Raw genomic sequence first — 17,171 nt, 5'->3', positions numbered from 1 at the left:
CTTTGGGTTCTCCTTATTTAGCTTCTCTAGGATCACTAATTATAAGCTCAATGTCCTTGGTTTATGGCTAGAAACCAAATATGAGTGAGTACATCCCATGTTCCTCTTTTTGGGTCTGGCTTACCTCACTCAGGATAGTGTTTTCTATTTCCATCCATTTGTATGCAAAATTCATGAAGTCCTTGTTTTTTATTGCTGAGTAGTACTCTAATATGTATAAATTCCATACTTTCTTCATCCATTCTTCCATTGAAGGGCATCTAGGTTGTTTCCAGGTTCTGGCTATCACAAACAATGCTGCTATGAACATTGTAGAGCATATACTTTTGTTGTATGATAAGGCCTCTCTTGGGTATATTCCCAAGAGTGGTATTGCTGGGTCCAGGGGTAAGTTGATCCCGAATTTCCTGAGAAACCGCCATACTGCCTTCCAAAGTGGTTGCACAAGTTTGCATTCCCACCAGCAATGGATGAGTGTACCCCTTTCTCCACAACCTCTCCAACAAAGGCTATCATTGGTATTTTTGATTTTAGCCATTCTGACAGGTGTAAGATGGTATCTTAAAGTTGTCTTGATTTGCATTTCCCTGATCGCTAAGGAAGTTGAGCATGACCTTAAGTGTCTTTTGGCCATTTGAAGTTCTTCTGTTGAGAATTCTCTGTTCAGCTCAATGCCCCATTTTTATAATTGGGTTGATTAGCCTTTTACGGTCTAGTTTCCTGAGTTCTTTATATATTTTGGAGATCAGACCTTTGTCAGTTGCGGGGTTGGTGAAGATCTTCTCCCAGTTGGTGGGTTGCCTTTGTGTCTTAGTGACAGTGTCCTTTGCTTTACAGAAGCTTCTCAATCTCAGGAGGTCCCATTTATTCAATGAGGTCCTTAATGTCTGTGCTGCTGGGGTTATACGTAAGAAGTGGTCTCCTGTGCCCATGTGTTGTAGAGTACTTCCCACTTTCTCTTCTATCAGGTTTACTGTGTTCAAACTGATGTTGAGGTCTTTAATCCATTTGGACTTGAGTTTTGTGCATGGTGATAGATATGGATCTATTTTCATTCTTCTACAGGTTGACATCCAGTTTTGCCAGCACAATTTGTTGAAGATGCTCTCTTTTTTCCATTGTATACTTTTAGCTCCTTTATCGAAAATCAGGTGTTCATAGGTTTGTGGGTTAATGTCAGGGTCTTCTATTCGATTCCATTGGTCGACTTCTCTGTTTTTATGCCAATACCAAGCTGTTTTCAATACTGTAGCTCTGTAGTAGAGTTTGAAGTCAGGGATGGTAATGCCTCCAGACGATCCTTTGTTGTATAAGATTGTTTTGGCTATCCTGGGTTTTTTGTTTTTCCATATAAAGTTGATTATTGTCTTCTCCAGATCTGTGAAGAATTTTGATGGGATTTTGATGGGGATTGCATTGAATCTATAGATTGCTTTTGGTAGAATTGCCATTTTTACTATGTTGATCCTGGGGAGCAGGTTTTGATAGGATGGTATTTAATGGGACAAGATGACCCCACATTAGCCACTTGTAGCACCCCAGGGGACACTTAGAGTCAACCGTGTGGGTCTGTGGGTCAGCTGCCCTGTCTTAGAGTGTACCAGCAAAGACTGAAGACCGGCCAAAGGTAGTTTTGTTTCCTGAATTTGGTTTAACATGCTTGGGCCTAGTCTTTGTTTTTACGGATTCAAGGCCTCTCTTTCCAGTCTGTGTTATTATAAAATCAATAAAAACCTGCTATTGAGGGAGACATGTTTGCTGTCGTATGTTTGCGTTCTCACACCAAGACCCTTCCCATTTCTTTGGTGAAGCCTGGCAGCCGCTGGTCACTTAGCTCCATGCATTCACTCTCAGTGCTGGGTTAAGTCAGTGAGGCTCTTAGAAGCAGAATGCTTTGTAAAGGGTCGGTGGCTGCTTCCCTGGTGGGGCCGGGGAAAGCTAGGACTGACTTAGGTCGCCTGTCCAGCCCTGAAAAGAATTACAGCCAGAAACAGAAGAGAGAGTGTCACAGTGGCCTAGGCAAGCCAGGTTTGATTTTAAAGCCTGCAGAAGCCAAACCACCCCTGCATCTGGACCTCCCTGTCGAGCACACAAATGATTCGTGTTTTTCAGAAAAGCTTGAAGTTGAAGAATGGCCCCAACGATGTGGTTTTCAGTGTCACCACGCAGTACCAGGGCACCTGCCGTTGTGAAGGCACCATCTACCTGTGGAACTGGGATGACAAAGTGATCATCTCAGATATCGACGGGACCATCACAAGGTGGGTCTGACCACAGCATGGTCTGGAACTGGCTTCCATTGCACTCTGGGCAGTGTCGTGGGAGCTGGAGCGTCCAGTTTCTGGTGCATCTGGAACTGTGCAGATAGGGGCAGTACTTTGGCTGCCACTAGGGTCTGGTGACTTGTTTCTGTTTGGGTATCATCTCCCTAGCCTGGTGGGTTTTGGAGAACGTTGCTCTGGAATGGTTAGCAGCCCCACAGTTGGGTTTGGCAAACCCAGTCCTCGGCATGACGGCTCACCATGGCCTTCCCGTAGTGTCCTCACTTGACTCTGTGAGCCTGGGCTTTCCATTGGCTCTTATTCATGCTATTACTTCTTTTGGTTTTCTTTTTTATACATTTTTGTGGGTGCACCCATGTGTGCATAAGCATGGACCTCAGGGGTCAATTTGGGGACAGTCTGTTCTCTCCTTCTGCTATGTGGGTGCCTGGGATCAAAGGCAGCGAACAACTTTACCCTCTGAGCCTTCATTCATAACTATTTTTATGGGGCACAAGTAGTGTATCTAAGCCAATTAGATATTTTTTCTCCTCCTCTTACAGTAGCCTTTGGCTTATTATATGTATTTATCTTTATTTAGATCGGATACTCTTGGTCATATTTTGCCCACACTGGGAAAGGATTGGACCCACCAGGGCATAGCAAAGCTGTACCATAAAGTCAGTCAGTAAGTATAGAGCGCCCGACTCCCATCTTCTGTCCGCCAGTCTGCGACCCCCCCCCACAGTCTCTCTCCCTCCGAGCATGCCCCCCTACAGTCTCTCTCCCTCCGAGCATGGGCCCCCACAGTATCTCTCCCTCCGAGCATGGCCCCCCCATACAGTCTCTCTCTCTCCGAGCATGCCCCCCCCTCCACAGTCTCTCTCCCTCCGAGCATGGAGTAGTAACTCGCTTGCTTCCTTAGGGGCAGGTAAGATTGTCTTTCCCCTGGGATTACAAATGAGGCCAGACTCCCTTCTCTCCACAGCAGGGGCCTTCAACTGAGGGTAGCTTTGGGGTCCCCCGCACCGCCCTGCTGAATATATAGCAGCGTCTAGAGACTTAGTTTTGAGACAGGGTTTTTTACTGGAACTCAGTCTCTGCTTTTGCCTCCCAAGTGCTATGATTTCAGGCACGAGTGGCCATGCTTCAAGGCATTTTTGAATGTCATGATTACTGTGTGCTGTGGGCACCTGGTGGGCAGAAGCAGGGATGCTGTGTCTCACAGTGCATCACTGTAAGCATCTGACATCTCCCTGCTCCAAGATAGCTGTGCTGAGGACCCCAGTCTACAAGCTTGTCTTGGAAAATTTGATGGTGGTAAACCATTCAAAACTATTTAAAGTTGTCTGGATTGTGGGCTTTGAAATGTTTTTTTTATTTTTATTGTACGTGTGTGTGCATCAATATTTGTGTGTGTACATGTGTGTATGTGTGTGCATGTGTGGTGCATATGTGTGTTTGTGTGTGTGTTTATGTCTGTGCATGCCACAGCCTGATTGTGGAGGTCAGAGGGCAGACAGTTCTCAGGAGTTGATTCTCACCTTCCACCTCGCTGAGACAAGGTCGCTCTTGTTTCTACCACTGTTGTGTACTCCAGGCTAGCTGGCCTGATTCTCCGTTTGTGCTGCCCATCTCGCCATGGGAGTGCTGGCACGGCTGGTGGGTGCCAGCGCATCAGTCTCCCCAGATGGGTTCAGGTGGTATGCGGTGGTCAGTTTTGCACTATTTGTCATTTAACCCATTGTACCTACTGGGCCATTTCTCCAGCCCCTGCATTGTCCAATAAAGCCGAGTGTAGAGCTGGAGCAGAATGAGAAGCCTGGAAACAGGTTCCCTGCTGTGCTCAGCGCTAGTGCTCCCCAGACCCCTGTGGGGCTCACTGAGAACTCGACAAGCAAGAGCAGAGGGTTTATCATGCTCCTTTCCCCATTCCCGCTGCACCCACTGCTGCTGTGGTTTTTGCCCAGAGCCCTCTATCCTCTTTGAGGACAGGGGCATGCTGAGCCCCATGGGCATCTCTGGCAATCTTGGACTGTATGGAGGGCTCAGAGCATGTGGCCGAGGGCTGATGGGGGTGGGAAAGTCTGTAGCATTGCCTTCTCTGTGGTGGACAAGTCTTACCACCCTACCCCACCCCAAGAAGCGCCCTTTCCTTCTTGAACTGACCAAGGGCCCCGCAACCACTGTCAGGCTATAGGAAACATGGTGCTGTCTGGTATGCAGAAGAGGTAAATGGTGGCTTATCGTTATGGAAGGCCACTTTAGATAGGACCCAGGATGCAGTGAGCGGCTAATTCTCAACTGGAAATAACATTTTACAGAATATAGACTTTTACCTCTGGGCTACTTCCAACCATGCCTTTCTTCGTAGGGCAGATGGTGAGGGTTCGGGATGCTGAAGCGTCCCATCGTACAGTGCTATTCTCAAGGGAGATGGGTTGTGTCTTTCAGGAACGGCTACAAGTTTCTCTACTGTTCGGCGCGTGCCATTGGAATGGCAGACATGACAAGGGGCTACCTTCACTGGGTAAACGAGAGGGGCACGGTGCTGCCGCAGGGGCCACTTCTGCTTAGCCCAAGCAGCCTCTTCTCTGCCTTACACAGGTACTGTCCTGCCAGTTGAGACCCTTGCACTGACCTGCTGCCCAGCCTTGTTCTCTCTCCCATTGCAGGTTTTGCAGAATGAGTAGACTGTTGGACTGGAGTGTTATTTGTTTTTTTCTCTTTGCTCTATAGGGCTCTTTGGCCCCCAGCTCCCACATAAATCACACATGGATGCTTATTCTTACTTATGAATGCCCAGCCTTAGCTTGGCTTGTTTCTAGCCAGCTTTTCTTAAATTATCCCGTTTACCTTTTGCCTCCGGGCTTTCCCCTTTACCTTACGTCTGTAGATCTTGTTTTTGTTTTCACTCTGGCTGGCTGTATGGCTGGGTGGATGGCCCCTGTCATCCCCCACTCCTTGTTTTATCTTGCTCCTTTCCTCTCTTTTCCCAGATCTCTTCTCCTGTTTATTCTTTCTGCCTACCATCCCTGCCTATCCTTTCTCCTGCCTCACTATTGGCTGTTCAGCTCTTTGTTAGACATCAGGCAAAGAATCACAGCTTCACAGTTAAACAAATGCAGCATAAACAAAAGCAGCACATCTTTACATTGTTAACAAGCGTTCCAGAGCCTAAACAAACATAACACCTTAAAATAATACTCTACAGCACTGGGGAGACGATTCAGTTGATAAATGCCCTTGCCTTACAAGTGCGAAGAGGAGTTTGAGATCCAGAACCATGTGTGTGTGTGTGTGTGTGTGTGTGTGTGAGAGAGAGAGAGAGAGAGAGAGACAGAGAGACAGAGACAGAGAGAGAGAGAGACAGAGAGAGGAGAGAGAGAGATGCATTAGAGATTCCTTGCACAGCTCACCAAAATGCAGCTGCTTTGAATGCATTCATAATAAACTCGAGTCACCAATAACACATCAGCATCACATTAACAAAGGACTTACCCTTCCCCTTGGTGCCATCTAGCCCAGAATGAAGCCAGATTTGAATTCTCTGCTTCCTTTTCCATCCTCTGCTCTGTCTTCTTGTCTGTCTGTCACGTGTCTAACTCTGCCTCCGTGTTTGTCCCTGTCTCTGTGTGTTTATGTCTGTTCCTAACAAAGGGTTTCTGCTTTGTATTTAGTGAACCACACAGAAAGCATCACGTGAACATGGAATGGAGGATACTTTCCAGAAATCTTTAACAGAGTTTGACAAGAGGTTAGGTTACTGACTCCAGCTGACCCTGACTGACCCAGATAACAAACACCATTGCTTACCAAGCAGTGTCCAAATGTCGTGCTCAACATTTATGGTGGATATTCATTTTATACAATTTGTCTAACCTCTGTTTTTGCTGCTTTCAGTAAGTGGTTATCTCGGCACACACTTGTGATACTTTGGGTCAGGAGCATGGAAGAGTTCATAAATTAAGATTACAGCCATCCATTAGCTTAGGTTGTAAAAACTGATCCCATGGGAATCCCAAGGCAATTAAGGCTGATGGTTACATTGTTCTCTTAAAATCAGGTTGAACAAACAGCCCGAGAATATAGCAGGATGGCAGTCTTCGCTCTTGTGAGCTCACAATGGATGCATTATTAACTCTGACTGTGAGGTCCAGCACAGATTCTAGTCTCTTAGGATGCCGTGGGTGTGGTGGCAGAGACAGGTGGATCCCTGAGCCTCACTAGTCAGTCAGCCTCACCTATTTGGTGAGTCCTGGATCAGTGAGAAAGAAACCTTATCTGAAAAGTAGAAGAGGGGACAGCTCCTGAGGAATGACATCTGAGATGGACCACTGGTCCCTGCACTTGTACATGCACCCATTGATTTCCCCCCCCCCAGACACACACAGACACACACAGAGACACGAATGTGGTGCACACAGACAGACACACAGACACGAATGTGGTGCGCACACACACACAGATACACACAGACACACACAGACACAAATGTGGTGCACACACACAGATACACACAGACACACAGACACGAATGTCGTGCACACACACAGATACACACAGACACACACAGACACAAATGTGGTGCACACACACAGATACACACAGACACACACAGACACAAATGTGGTGCACACACACAGATACACACAGACACACACAGACACGAATGTGATGCACACAGACAGACACACAGACACGAATGTGGTGCGCACACACACACAGATACACACAGACACACACACACACAAATGTGGTGCACACACACAGATACACACAGACACACACAGACACGAATGTGATGCACACAGACAGACACACACATACACGAATGTGGTGCACACACACAGATACACACAGACACACACAGACACAAATGTGGTGCACACACACAGATACACACAGACACACACAGACACGAATGTGATGCACACAGACAGACACACACATACACGAATGTGGTGCACACACACAGATACACACAGACACAAATATAGACACAGACACACACACACAAAAACACACATAGACAGACAGACACACAGACACACAAACAGAAAGACACATACACAGACATACATATACATGCTTGTGGTGCATACACACAGACTAACATACACAGACACACACATACACATGCCTCTTAGCTGGCCTCTTCTGACTAGTGCCCATGGTCCTCGTGCTCACTTTCCATGCTTAGCGGTGTCCAAGCTATATTGGACCCACTGTTTCAGAACCAAGTTTCATTAAAGGTCTGTTATGATTTGATTAAAAATGCAATGAATCTAGAGGCCAATTTAGAGAGAATGAATAGCTCGATATAATATTGAATCATCCAATTCAAGAATCTGGTATGTCTATTTAGGATTTTCTTCTCTATTATATTTTAGTGAGTTTTTATATTTTTATTATTTATTTATCTTTTTTATTTCATGTGCATTCATGTCTTGCCTGCATGTATATCTGTGTGAAGGTACTGGACCCCCTGAAACTGGAGTTACTTACAGGCAGTTATGAGCTGCCATGTGGCTGCTGGGAATTGAACCCAGGTCCTCTGGAAGAGCATCCAGTGTACTTACCCAATGAGTCATCTTTCCAGCCCTGAGTTTTTATAATTTTAACCAAAAAGGTCCTTCATATCTTTTAACCCTTAATTTTTTCTAAGCTTTATAGCTTTTATTTCCCTTTTCTTATGTTGTTATGGTATCCAAAAACCCAGCACTGAACCACACTGTTTCCGGAGACCCTTGTTTTACTCTCCATAGGAGGTTTGCATAGGGCCTTATGGGAAGCCCAGTCTTCGCCTGGGACTCAGTAGGTAGACCGTGCTATCCCTTGAATTTTTGGCCATCCCCATGCCTCTCCTTCTCTAGTTCTGGGATTACAGGTGTTTGATACCAAAACCAGCTTTTTGTAGTAGTTTTTTCTATTTTTGATGTAAGAATTTTTATCCTGGGGCTAGAGAAATGACTCAGCAGTTAAAAGCACTTCCTGTTCTTGCAGAGGAATAGAGTTTGATTCCCAACACCCATGCTGGATAGCTCACAACCACCTGTAACTCTTAGCCCCAGGGGATTGGACATCAGCTATTATTGGCCTGTACAGGCCACATACACACACACTCACACGGCACGTGGACACACTTACATACCAATAACAAGTTAAAAAAGAGTTTCCATCCTAACTAGATGTTGATCAGTGTCTTTGTATCCGAGGTGGTCTCCTTCTGTAAATCTCAGGGTGTGCGCTGCCATGCATGGTCCTCTGTATTTTTCTTATGCTGAGAGTGTGGTTCATTCTGAGTTGAGTGTTTTCCTGGGCTGCTGGGCCCAGTGTATAGCTTGCATATTGAAGACTAGTTTAAATTTCCTAATTTAAATTTCTTTATTTTGTGCGTACAGTGCCACATGTACAGTGGTGTCTGCGTGTGTGTGTGTGTGTGTGTGTGTGTGTGTGTGTGTGTGTGTGTGTGTCTGTCTGTCTGTCCGAGGACAGCATGCAGGGGTCAGTTCCCTTCTCCTAATGTGGCCCTGGGGACTATACTCAGGCTGTCGGACTGGGCAGCTTTTGTGATCCTCTTGCCACTTTAATGCAAACTAAGTCCTCTCATGCTGACCATTTGTTTGTTTGTTTGTTTTAATAGAGAAGTGATTGAAAAGAAGCCAGAAAAGTTCAAAGTCCAGTGTTTGACAGACATCAAAAACCTGTTTTTCCCAAACACAGAACCCTTCTATGCTGCTTTTGGAAACCGACCTGCTGTGAGTACCTGAGGGGTCCGTGAAGCCTTAAGACATTATACTTGGTGCCCAAACTTTCCCCAAGGCCTGGCCAAGGAGTGCATGTAAAATGAGCCTTCTCCTAAAGCAGAGAGGTTAATCATATCGGACATGGCCTCCAGTCTTCTTGGAAGGCGTTTGAAGCTGGCGACCTGGGCCACAAACTTGCAATTGTGTGTTACTCATTACATTAGTGAAACAAGGGCACTGAAGGCGCAGGGTCCTTTCTGAGTGATGGGCCCAATGTGCCAGCCCTGCCTGATGGCAGTGTCGGGTCCAGCGCCTCCACCCTGAAGCGTGTAGAGAGATCTCCTGTCTGGAGGAAATGTGTGGAGGTGACACGTGGGACCCAAGCTTTCTGGAAGGTTCAGTTTGAAGCCTATAGCAAAGACTCATAGGGTGGCAGAAGTGTGTGGAGATGTTGGGTATGTGACCCACTCTTGGCAGAAGGTCCTGTATTCTATAGAATATAGCTGGGTGTTAACTGAAAATGAAAATGAATGAAATTTATGCCCTGGCAGTGCTGACGCAGGCATGGGTAGCCCGTATGTGGTGGTTCTGTTGAACTTGTCTAAGTTGATGAGGGATGACTGACCAGGTCTCTTTCTCAAGAGGCCACCAGATTACATTACAGATGGTTGTAATGTGGTTGCTGGGGGATTGAACTCAGGACCTTTGGAAGAGCAGGCAGTGTTCTTAACCCCTGAGCTATCTTTCCAACCCCACTGAGCTGGAAAATTCTACTTTAAAAACCTGTGGCAGATTATTTTGAAATGAGAAAATGGGTCAGAAAATAAGTCTGAGGAGTGCCAGCCAGAGCGGCTGGAGCCGTGGGGACTCAGCTCAGTGTGAACAGAGACTGCTCCTCCATTTTCCAGCGGCCCAGACCCGGGTACTCACACGGGAATGATATTAATTATAACACTGCTTGGCCAATGGCTTAGGTATATTCCTACCTAGTTCTTATATCTTAAACTAACCCATTTCTATCATCACGAGGCTGTGGCTTACCGGAAAGGTTCTGGCGTCTTTCTCCTTTCACAGCAACTACGTGGCATCTCCTTGACTCCTCCTACACTCTCTGTCTCTACTTGAATTTCCTGCCTGGCTTTACTCTGCTAAGCCATTGGCTAAAACAGCTTCATTCATCAACCATTAAAAGAAGCACATACGTAGAAGGACCTCCTGCATCAGCTCAGGTGAAGGAACTGAGGCTCAGGAAAGCTAGTTGAATGTGTGCCCATTCCCCTGAGGGGCAGCACTGGTTAGTGAAAATTGGATAATACAACATTCAATGAAAGGTGGTATGTACTTGTTTGTACAGTGAGTTCCGTGCCTCCCCTGACAGTTACATCACTTTTTCTAACCACAGGATGTATATTCCTACAAGCAAGTGGGCGTGTCCCTGAACAGGATCTTCACTGTCAACCCCAAGGGAGAGCTGGTGCAGGAGCATGCCAAGACCAACATCAGCTCGTGAGTATTCTCTTTCCCTGGAACTGCCCCACCCCCCACTGTCCTGAAGCCAGCATCACTGTCTGTTGCAGATCCCTTTAGCCATTGCTACCTCTGTTTTCATCTTTGCATGTATATGTGTGTGTGGACACATGTATGCAGTATGCATACTTGTATGTGTTCCTGTCTATGGAGGTCAGAGGTCAATGTGTCTTCCTCATCATGCTGACCTTATTTTTTGAGGCAGAGTCTCTCATTGCGCTTGGGGCTTACCCATTTGACTGGCCTGGCTGGCCAGTGAGCTCCAAGGACCTTCCTGTGTCCAGCGTGCTAGCACTGGGGTTGCAGGCATGTATAATACCTGACTTTTTATGTGGATGTTGAGAATGTCAACTCAGGTTCTCATTCCTTCAGGGAAGGCAATTTATTAATTGAGCCATCTCTGTTTTAATCTTTAATTCTCTAAAAATGGAGTTCAATGCCATGTCTTCAGTCTCCAGATTAGTTTTTGGACAATTAGAACAAAGTCAGATCCCACTGGATGTTAAGTCTCAACTAGAGGGTAGAGTCTTCTGTGGAATGGAATTGAATGAGTTCAGAAACTAGACATTCAGTTGGCTGAGTTAGAATGTCAGTTAGGAATGTAACCCAGGTGACACTTTCTTCCCCATAGTACTGAGGATGGAGCCCACGGCATTGCACTCCAGAGGTGCCCTTCTCAGTCCCTGGCTTAACGCTGTTTGCTTTGCATTGAGACAGGTCCTTGCCATGGAGTCCAGGCTGGCTTTGAGCTTGGTAGTCCTGCTTCTTTCTCCCCAGCATGGGGATTACAGGGTGCGCCACCACACCTGGCTGGTTTGCTGTGTTGAATGAGACATTGTAGGGCATGTGGCATCACCCTTGGCTCTGCCTCAGCTCACGTGGGACTCTCATGTCAGCCCTACTGGGTGCATCAGCCCAGGTAGGGTCTGTCACTCTGCCTTGCCCACCGCAGAGGTGGTGGTGTATTGTTTCATGTGATCCGTACCAAATGGGAAAATAGCCTAAGACTTAAGTGATGTCAGCACTGGTGTAAGCTGAAGAGTTGGGTCTGGGGCGTGGGCTGTAATTCCTCCTGGTGTTGGCGAGGACTTCCCATTCTTTTTGAGCTGGGCATGGTTGTGACTCACACCTACAGTCCCAGCACCCTGGAAAGCAGAAGCAGGAGAATTGCTGTAACTTTTAAGCCTGCTGTAGGCTGCATAGTGAGTTCCAGGCCAGTCTGACTTTCAGAATGAGAGCGCAGTTTTTCACTGTGAAGATGGTCATTTTTTTTAGTCCAGCTTGACCAGAGCAGTTCCAAATGTGAGGGAGCCCTGGCTTCCTGGCTTTTTAGAGAGATCAGGCCTTGGAGCAGGTCGGGTAGGACCCTTTCACTTGTGGTCTTGAGACAGGTGCTCTGAGGTGAATTCTCCATCTTCAAGAAGCATGTATCCCAAGACCCAGAGCTTGGTATGATGTTTTCTTCTAATGATTATTAATTTGTGTGTGTGTGGTGTGTGTGTGTTGTGTGCGTGTTTGTGCGCGTGCACGTGTGTGTGTACACGCACATGTGCATGCACATGTGGAGGCTATTTTCTACTTCCACCTTTCTGTGGGCTCCAGGGTTTGAATTTAGGCTACCAGACTTTTGAGGCAAGTGCTTTTTTACCTGCTGAGCCGTCTTGCAGGCCCTTGGGTATGGCCAGTTCTAGCCAAACAGGTGCTTGTCCTTGGGCCGTCTCTAAGTGATGAAGTCCCACTAGGCAGAGAACCGAGTTCAGGGCTTTTCTCCTTTATAGGCAGGGAATGTCCTGTCCTTGCTCCAGGGAGCCCATGCCTGGAGGGTGGAATGGGCCACCCAGATGGAGCAGACACCGCTGCCAGGGCACGTGAGCCTTGCCAGCTTGGTTCTGGTGGCTTCCGCAGCCTGGCAGGGGACAGCTCCTTGTGGGGAGTCCCACACCCCCATAGCCACAAACCTCAGACTAATAGGCCTTCAAATCAGGAGGTATTTTAAAAATTTGTTTGTTTGCTTTAATCCCCAGGAAAGACATAATTCTTAGTGTAGTAGTAAGAGAGGTTTCCCTGCTTTGTGCAGGAGCACTGTTTCTCACGAGTCCGTTGGAGGCCCTTTATTAAACACACACGCAGCCTTATTGAAGAAGTCATTTCATGCCTCAGAACATGCTAATTCCTGGAGTTTGGGTTTCGAAAGCCCCTTCTGGTTCTCGGCACGAGCGGGTGGGGAGGGGCCCAGGGACTGTTAAAGAGGAGTCTAGGCTGTGTGGGAGGGGTTGGGCGTGTCCGCATCACTGTGTGGAGGGGCCTGGAGGTCTTCAAGTTATGGAGCTGCTTTCTTTCTGTAGTGCCGGCTGTGGCTAGGCAACATCTTCCTGGGGACAGAGAAAGTACCCTGAGGTAGGGGGTGCTAGAAACCCCTGTGTGGTCCAGTCCCACACACTGTGAGGATGAAGGCGTTGAAGCTCAGGGACCGCAGGATACTTGCCCAGAGTCAGACAGTAAGAAAGACTGGGGGAGGCCTCAAGCCTGGGGACCCTCAGCCAGGACTTTTTCCTGAAGCACAGGTGATCCGCCATTGACTGATAAGTTCCCAGTACATGCTATTGAATTATTGCCCATATTATTCTGTTTCTGACGCTAAGCAAATGGCAGTTTTCATTTCCTTTCCTTTATGGTAGAGGGTGTTGGGGTGTAGAGACGTCCAAGCCTTTGCCTGAGAGCACAGCTGGAACCAGAGGATTGATGCCAAACCTGCATTTTGATAAGCCCATGGCCCTGCATCTTTTCACTGTGAATGTGGTAGTCTCTGCTGCTCTAAAGATGTGCTTTGTCTGTGGTTCCTCCCCCAACAGCCCACATGTGGCCTCCGTAGAAGCAGATGCCTCTGACTATGCTGGTCTCCCTCCCTCTGTGCATCCCCGCATCTCTGCGCCTGTTGTCTGTTCTTCATGCATAGTCAGGCTGGCCCCTCTTGGGAGCGGTCTCCTCTTCACATATTCAGTCTCCCCTTCAAGCTTCCAGTTAGCTCACGAGGCTAGAAAGGTTGTGCTGAGGCAGGGCTGATGGCTGCTCACAGGAGTTGCTATACTCTATTTCTCCCCAGCCCGCAGTGCAGCCCAGAGTCCGGCACTCATCTTCATGTATCTGGTGTGGCTCCATGGGTAATGAACCTACTGTTTTTCTTCGCTTTCAGGTATGTAAGGCTCTGTGAAGTGGTTGACCACGTCTTCCCATTGCTGAAGAGAAGCCATTCCTCCGACTTCCCCTGTTCAGATACTTTCAGTAACTTCACCTTTTGGAGAGAGCCGCCACCACCCTTTGAAAACCAGGACATACATTTAGCTTCAGCTTGATGCCACCAAGCATTAAAGGATAGGTTCTGGGGACCCTGGAGCTGCTGGGAAGGCTGACATGTGGCCATCTGCCTAAGAGAGAAGTGTTTCTTCCTTGACCTGCCTGCCCTGGGGTGACACTGCTAAGCGTGGAGGGTGGATGGAGGCCGCATCTCATCCCGTGGACCGCGTGAGGATTAGGAGCACTAGTAGCGTGCAAAGTGGTCCTCTGCCTGGGGTAACATGCACAGAGCTGCACACTCCAGCCCGTTGCAGTTAGTCAATGTGCAGTATGGGTGGTGACCCCTCAGGAGAAGTGGGCTGGCTACCTGAGAGCTGTCTCAGTGTTGGCTCCCCCTTCTCCCCCCGGGAACTCTGATGCGCACAGCTTAGGGTAGCACAAGGGGCACATTTCCACGACAGTGACATCTGTGCCACCTTCCACACATAGAGATGGGGTTTTTTCAGAGTCTGAGTGCTCTGAAGGGAAGCTTCTGGGGCCTTGATAGGTCCTAGCCCTCAGGCTTTGGCTTTATGGCCGCTCCCTTGCAGTATTGCTGACTTAATTTCACTGTCGGAGATAAGCTCTTGACTTGCCCTGGTTAAAGACGGCCTGTGCCGTTGGTGCATCTCTCCCCACTCCTCAGCTCAAGGCTGGGCTATTGTTTATGCCTTAACACATCTGCAGCAGGCATTTGCTTCAAGCGCACTGTCTAGTTCTTCGTAACTGCGATGCCTTACATTAAATGATAGCCCCTAAGGCAGCGTCTGCTGCGTCTCGTCTGCGTCCCACCGCCAGCCAGGAAGCGCCACTAAGAGGACTGGAGCAGCACCTATGCCAAAGGAGAACAATGCAGCTAAAGAAACTGGTTGTTTTTAAGAAACATAGTTTCCAGAAGTTAAATTATTTTCTTTGCAGATATTATTTCTTTCCTCTCATTGGGCTGCTGTTGTGAGCATCCTAGCAGACTCTCAGGATTGCAACTGGCATGAGTACATTAAAAGTTAAGTGTGCTAGACAATCCAAAGAGCCTTACTCTGTGTATGTCACACTCATCTTCTGGGATTTCTGAATCATTAATTTTCTTTAGCTTTTTCCATTCAGTCTAAGGGCAAGGGAAAAAAAGCAGGAGTTCTTTAAGCTGATAGAGGGTAGTTGTTGAACTGTCTCAGAACAATGTGAAAAATGAAAAGTATTTTGGTAAAAGATTTTGCTTTACTTTTGGAAGTTTTATTTTTTTAAAGGGTGTTTTACTCCTGAGAGATCTTCCTATTTAAATTTTATTGTTTGAGTCAGAGGAGACAAAAGAAAAAAACAAAACAAAACAAAAAACCCAAAAAACAAACAAACAAAAAACAAACAAAAACAAAAAAAAAGGAAAGAGAGTGAAAAAAGACTGGACTGTTACTCTTTCTGTGAAAGAAAACCTAGAGTCACTGTTGTTGTCGTTGTTGTGTCTGTTAAAGTCCGGAGTGGTTCATGTAGTTCACAGGATGGACAAGGAGAGGCAAACCGTACTGCTGTGGACCACAGACAGATGGAGGAGCAGGCTCACGCATATAGTTCCCTTCTGGGAATGATGAACGTAATTAAGCATAGGCCTGCCACAGTGAGCTCATGGCCTGTCCTCTTGTGACCTTGGGAGGCCACGTTAGTCCGGCCACAGCGGTGTTAGCGTGTATTCTGGTTGCTGTGGATGGCAGACAAGCTCGTCTGCCTGAAGAGGTTCACGGGTCTCTCCTCATGCCCAGGAGAAGCCTTAGGATCTCCCTTCATCTGCACCCTGCAGTCCTCTGTTCCAAGTGACATGCTGAGAGCATGCAGTGGCCTGTGCCGGGATCTGTTCATGTAACCAGGCTGGTCTGCAACACACAGCCACCACACCTGGCTAGGGAAACTGGTTTTGAAATCTCTTAAATTCCCCATCACTCTGCCCTGAAACAGAGCACACCTTCCACACAACCACACTCTGAGATCTCAGATATTCTTCCCAAGCCCTGTTCAGGTCGTGGTGCGAACGAACGCTGGCATTGAGGCTCTGGCGTGAGAGCTGAATGTGAGCTGTACCCAGGCTCACTCAGGTTATCTGCACGTGCACTATAACCCAGGGCCCCAAGGACACACGCCAGAACACTCTGTTAATTCCACACATTTCAAAGTTGCTCATGGAAATGAGTGACTCACTCCACAGTGACACATCCTCAAATGTTGGTCACACACCATGAAGGAGAATACCCCTGGCACTTTGCAGAGATGTACTTCAATTTTTGTAGAGAATTCCCCTTGGGATTTCAGGCTTGGATCATAACTTCCGTATATTTGATTGACAACATTGGCTGTGCGTTTGTGAGTGCTGGTGCAATGGTGAAAATCAGTGTAATATTTCATTGTGTTGTGCTTGGTGCAGAACTAGAAGTTTCTGTAATAAACGAGTTGGATGAAAGACTTCCAAATATCAAGCCATATGAATTCTGAATCTTTGTTTTTAAGGTGCTTTTATTATTTTTTTCTGGTGTGTTATCATATACAATACTTAGTTCTTGAAAAAAAACCCAAAACCCTTGATATGGGTGGGCTAGGGACATGGCTTGTCGTGCAAGCTCGAATATCCAAGTTCTGTTCCCACCATCCATGTGTGAAGCCAATGAGGAAGTGTGCACTTGTCATCCCAATGCTGGGGGAGGTCACAAAATCATCCCATACTAGTTCAGAATTAGGTATAAAAAAGGGTTATTTACTTAGGGGAGACTCACAGATCACTGTCCTAGGTCACAGTCCTCTGCATGAACTGGGAACAGGAAGACAGTCTAAAACAAGAGAGCGAGCACAGGCTTTACAGTTGTATTTATAGTATAAGAGACTATACCCAAGTGGGCTGATATCTTAAATGCTATCAGCTGAAGGAGCAGAAGAAGCAAAAGGAGCTCCCATGGCAGGAGGTGGGGATGGCTGGCTCCCTGGCACTGGCTAGACAGACAGCCTAGGGGAATCCATAAGCCCCAGGTCCCAGTGAGAGACCCTGCCACAATAAGCATGGTACATTGTCCCTGAGGAGGAACAATACCTTCTACATCCATGGGTGTACCAGTGCGTGCACCCATCCAAGGGCCTGGACACAGATGGACGGGGACACACACACAAATAGTCCTTAAGTTTGCAAACCCTTCACTGTGGGAATCAGCGTATTTTCTGTTGTTTGAGTTCATATGGGTCATCATACCAACCCTGTTTATCCCTGAGGCAGATAGAGATAAGAATGTGTTCTTCCCATGGAAGAAGAGAATTCTTGTGGTTCCCTGTA

The 17,171-nt window shown here is 47.2% G+C and overlaps 1 protein-coding gene across 5 annotated transcripts in view; it reads left to right on the top strand.

Moving 5' to 3' along the window:
* The window catches only part of Lpin1 (lipin 1), a 118,882-nt gene extending 103,806 nt beyond the window's left edge, over nucleotides 1-15,076 (top strand). For all 5 annotated transcript variants that reach the window (XM_075984035.1, XM_075984034.1, XM_075984033.1 and 2 more), the window contains 6 exons: nucleotides 2,113-2,261; nucleotides 2,863-2,949; nucleotides 4,716-4,868; nucleotides 8,908-9,022; nucleotides 10,413-10,516; nucleotides 13,731-15,076. In XM_075984035.1, the coding sequence (XP_075840150.1) occupies nucleotides 2,113-2,261; nucleotides 2,863-2,949; nucleotides 4,716-4,868; nucleotides 8,908-9,022; nucleotides 10,413-10,516; nucleotides 13,731-13,890 (768 nt within the window). In that variant the 3' untranslated portion in view covers nucleotides 13,891-15,076. The remainder of the gene's footprint in view (nucleotides 1-2,112; nucleotides 2,262-2,862; nucleotides 2,950-4,715; nucleotides 4,869-8,907; nucleotides 9,023-10,412; nucleotides 10,517-13,730) is intronic.
* The last annotated feature ends 2,095 nt before the right edge of the window (nucleotides 15,077-17,171 follow it).

Source organism: Microtus pennsylvanicus, chromosome 8 (assembly GCF_037038515.1).
Source record: "Microtus pennsylvanicus isolate mMicPen1 chromosome 8, mMicPen1.hap1, whole genome shotgun sequence".
Classification (NCBI taxonomy): Eukaryota; Metazoa; Chordata; class Mammalia; order Rodentia; family Cricetidae; genus Microtus; species Microtus pennsylvanicus.
Note: the sequence above shows the minus strand (reverse complement) of the source record. Positions and strands in the feature narration are given on the sequence as shown.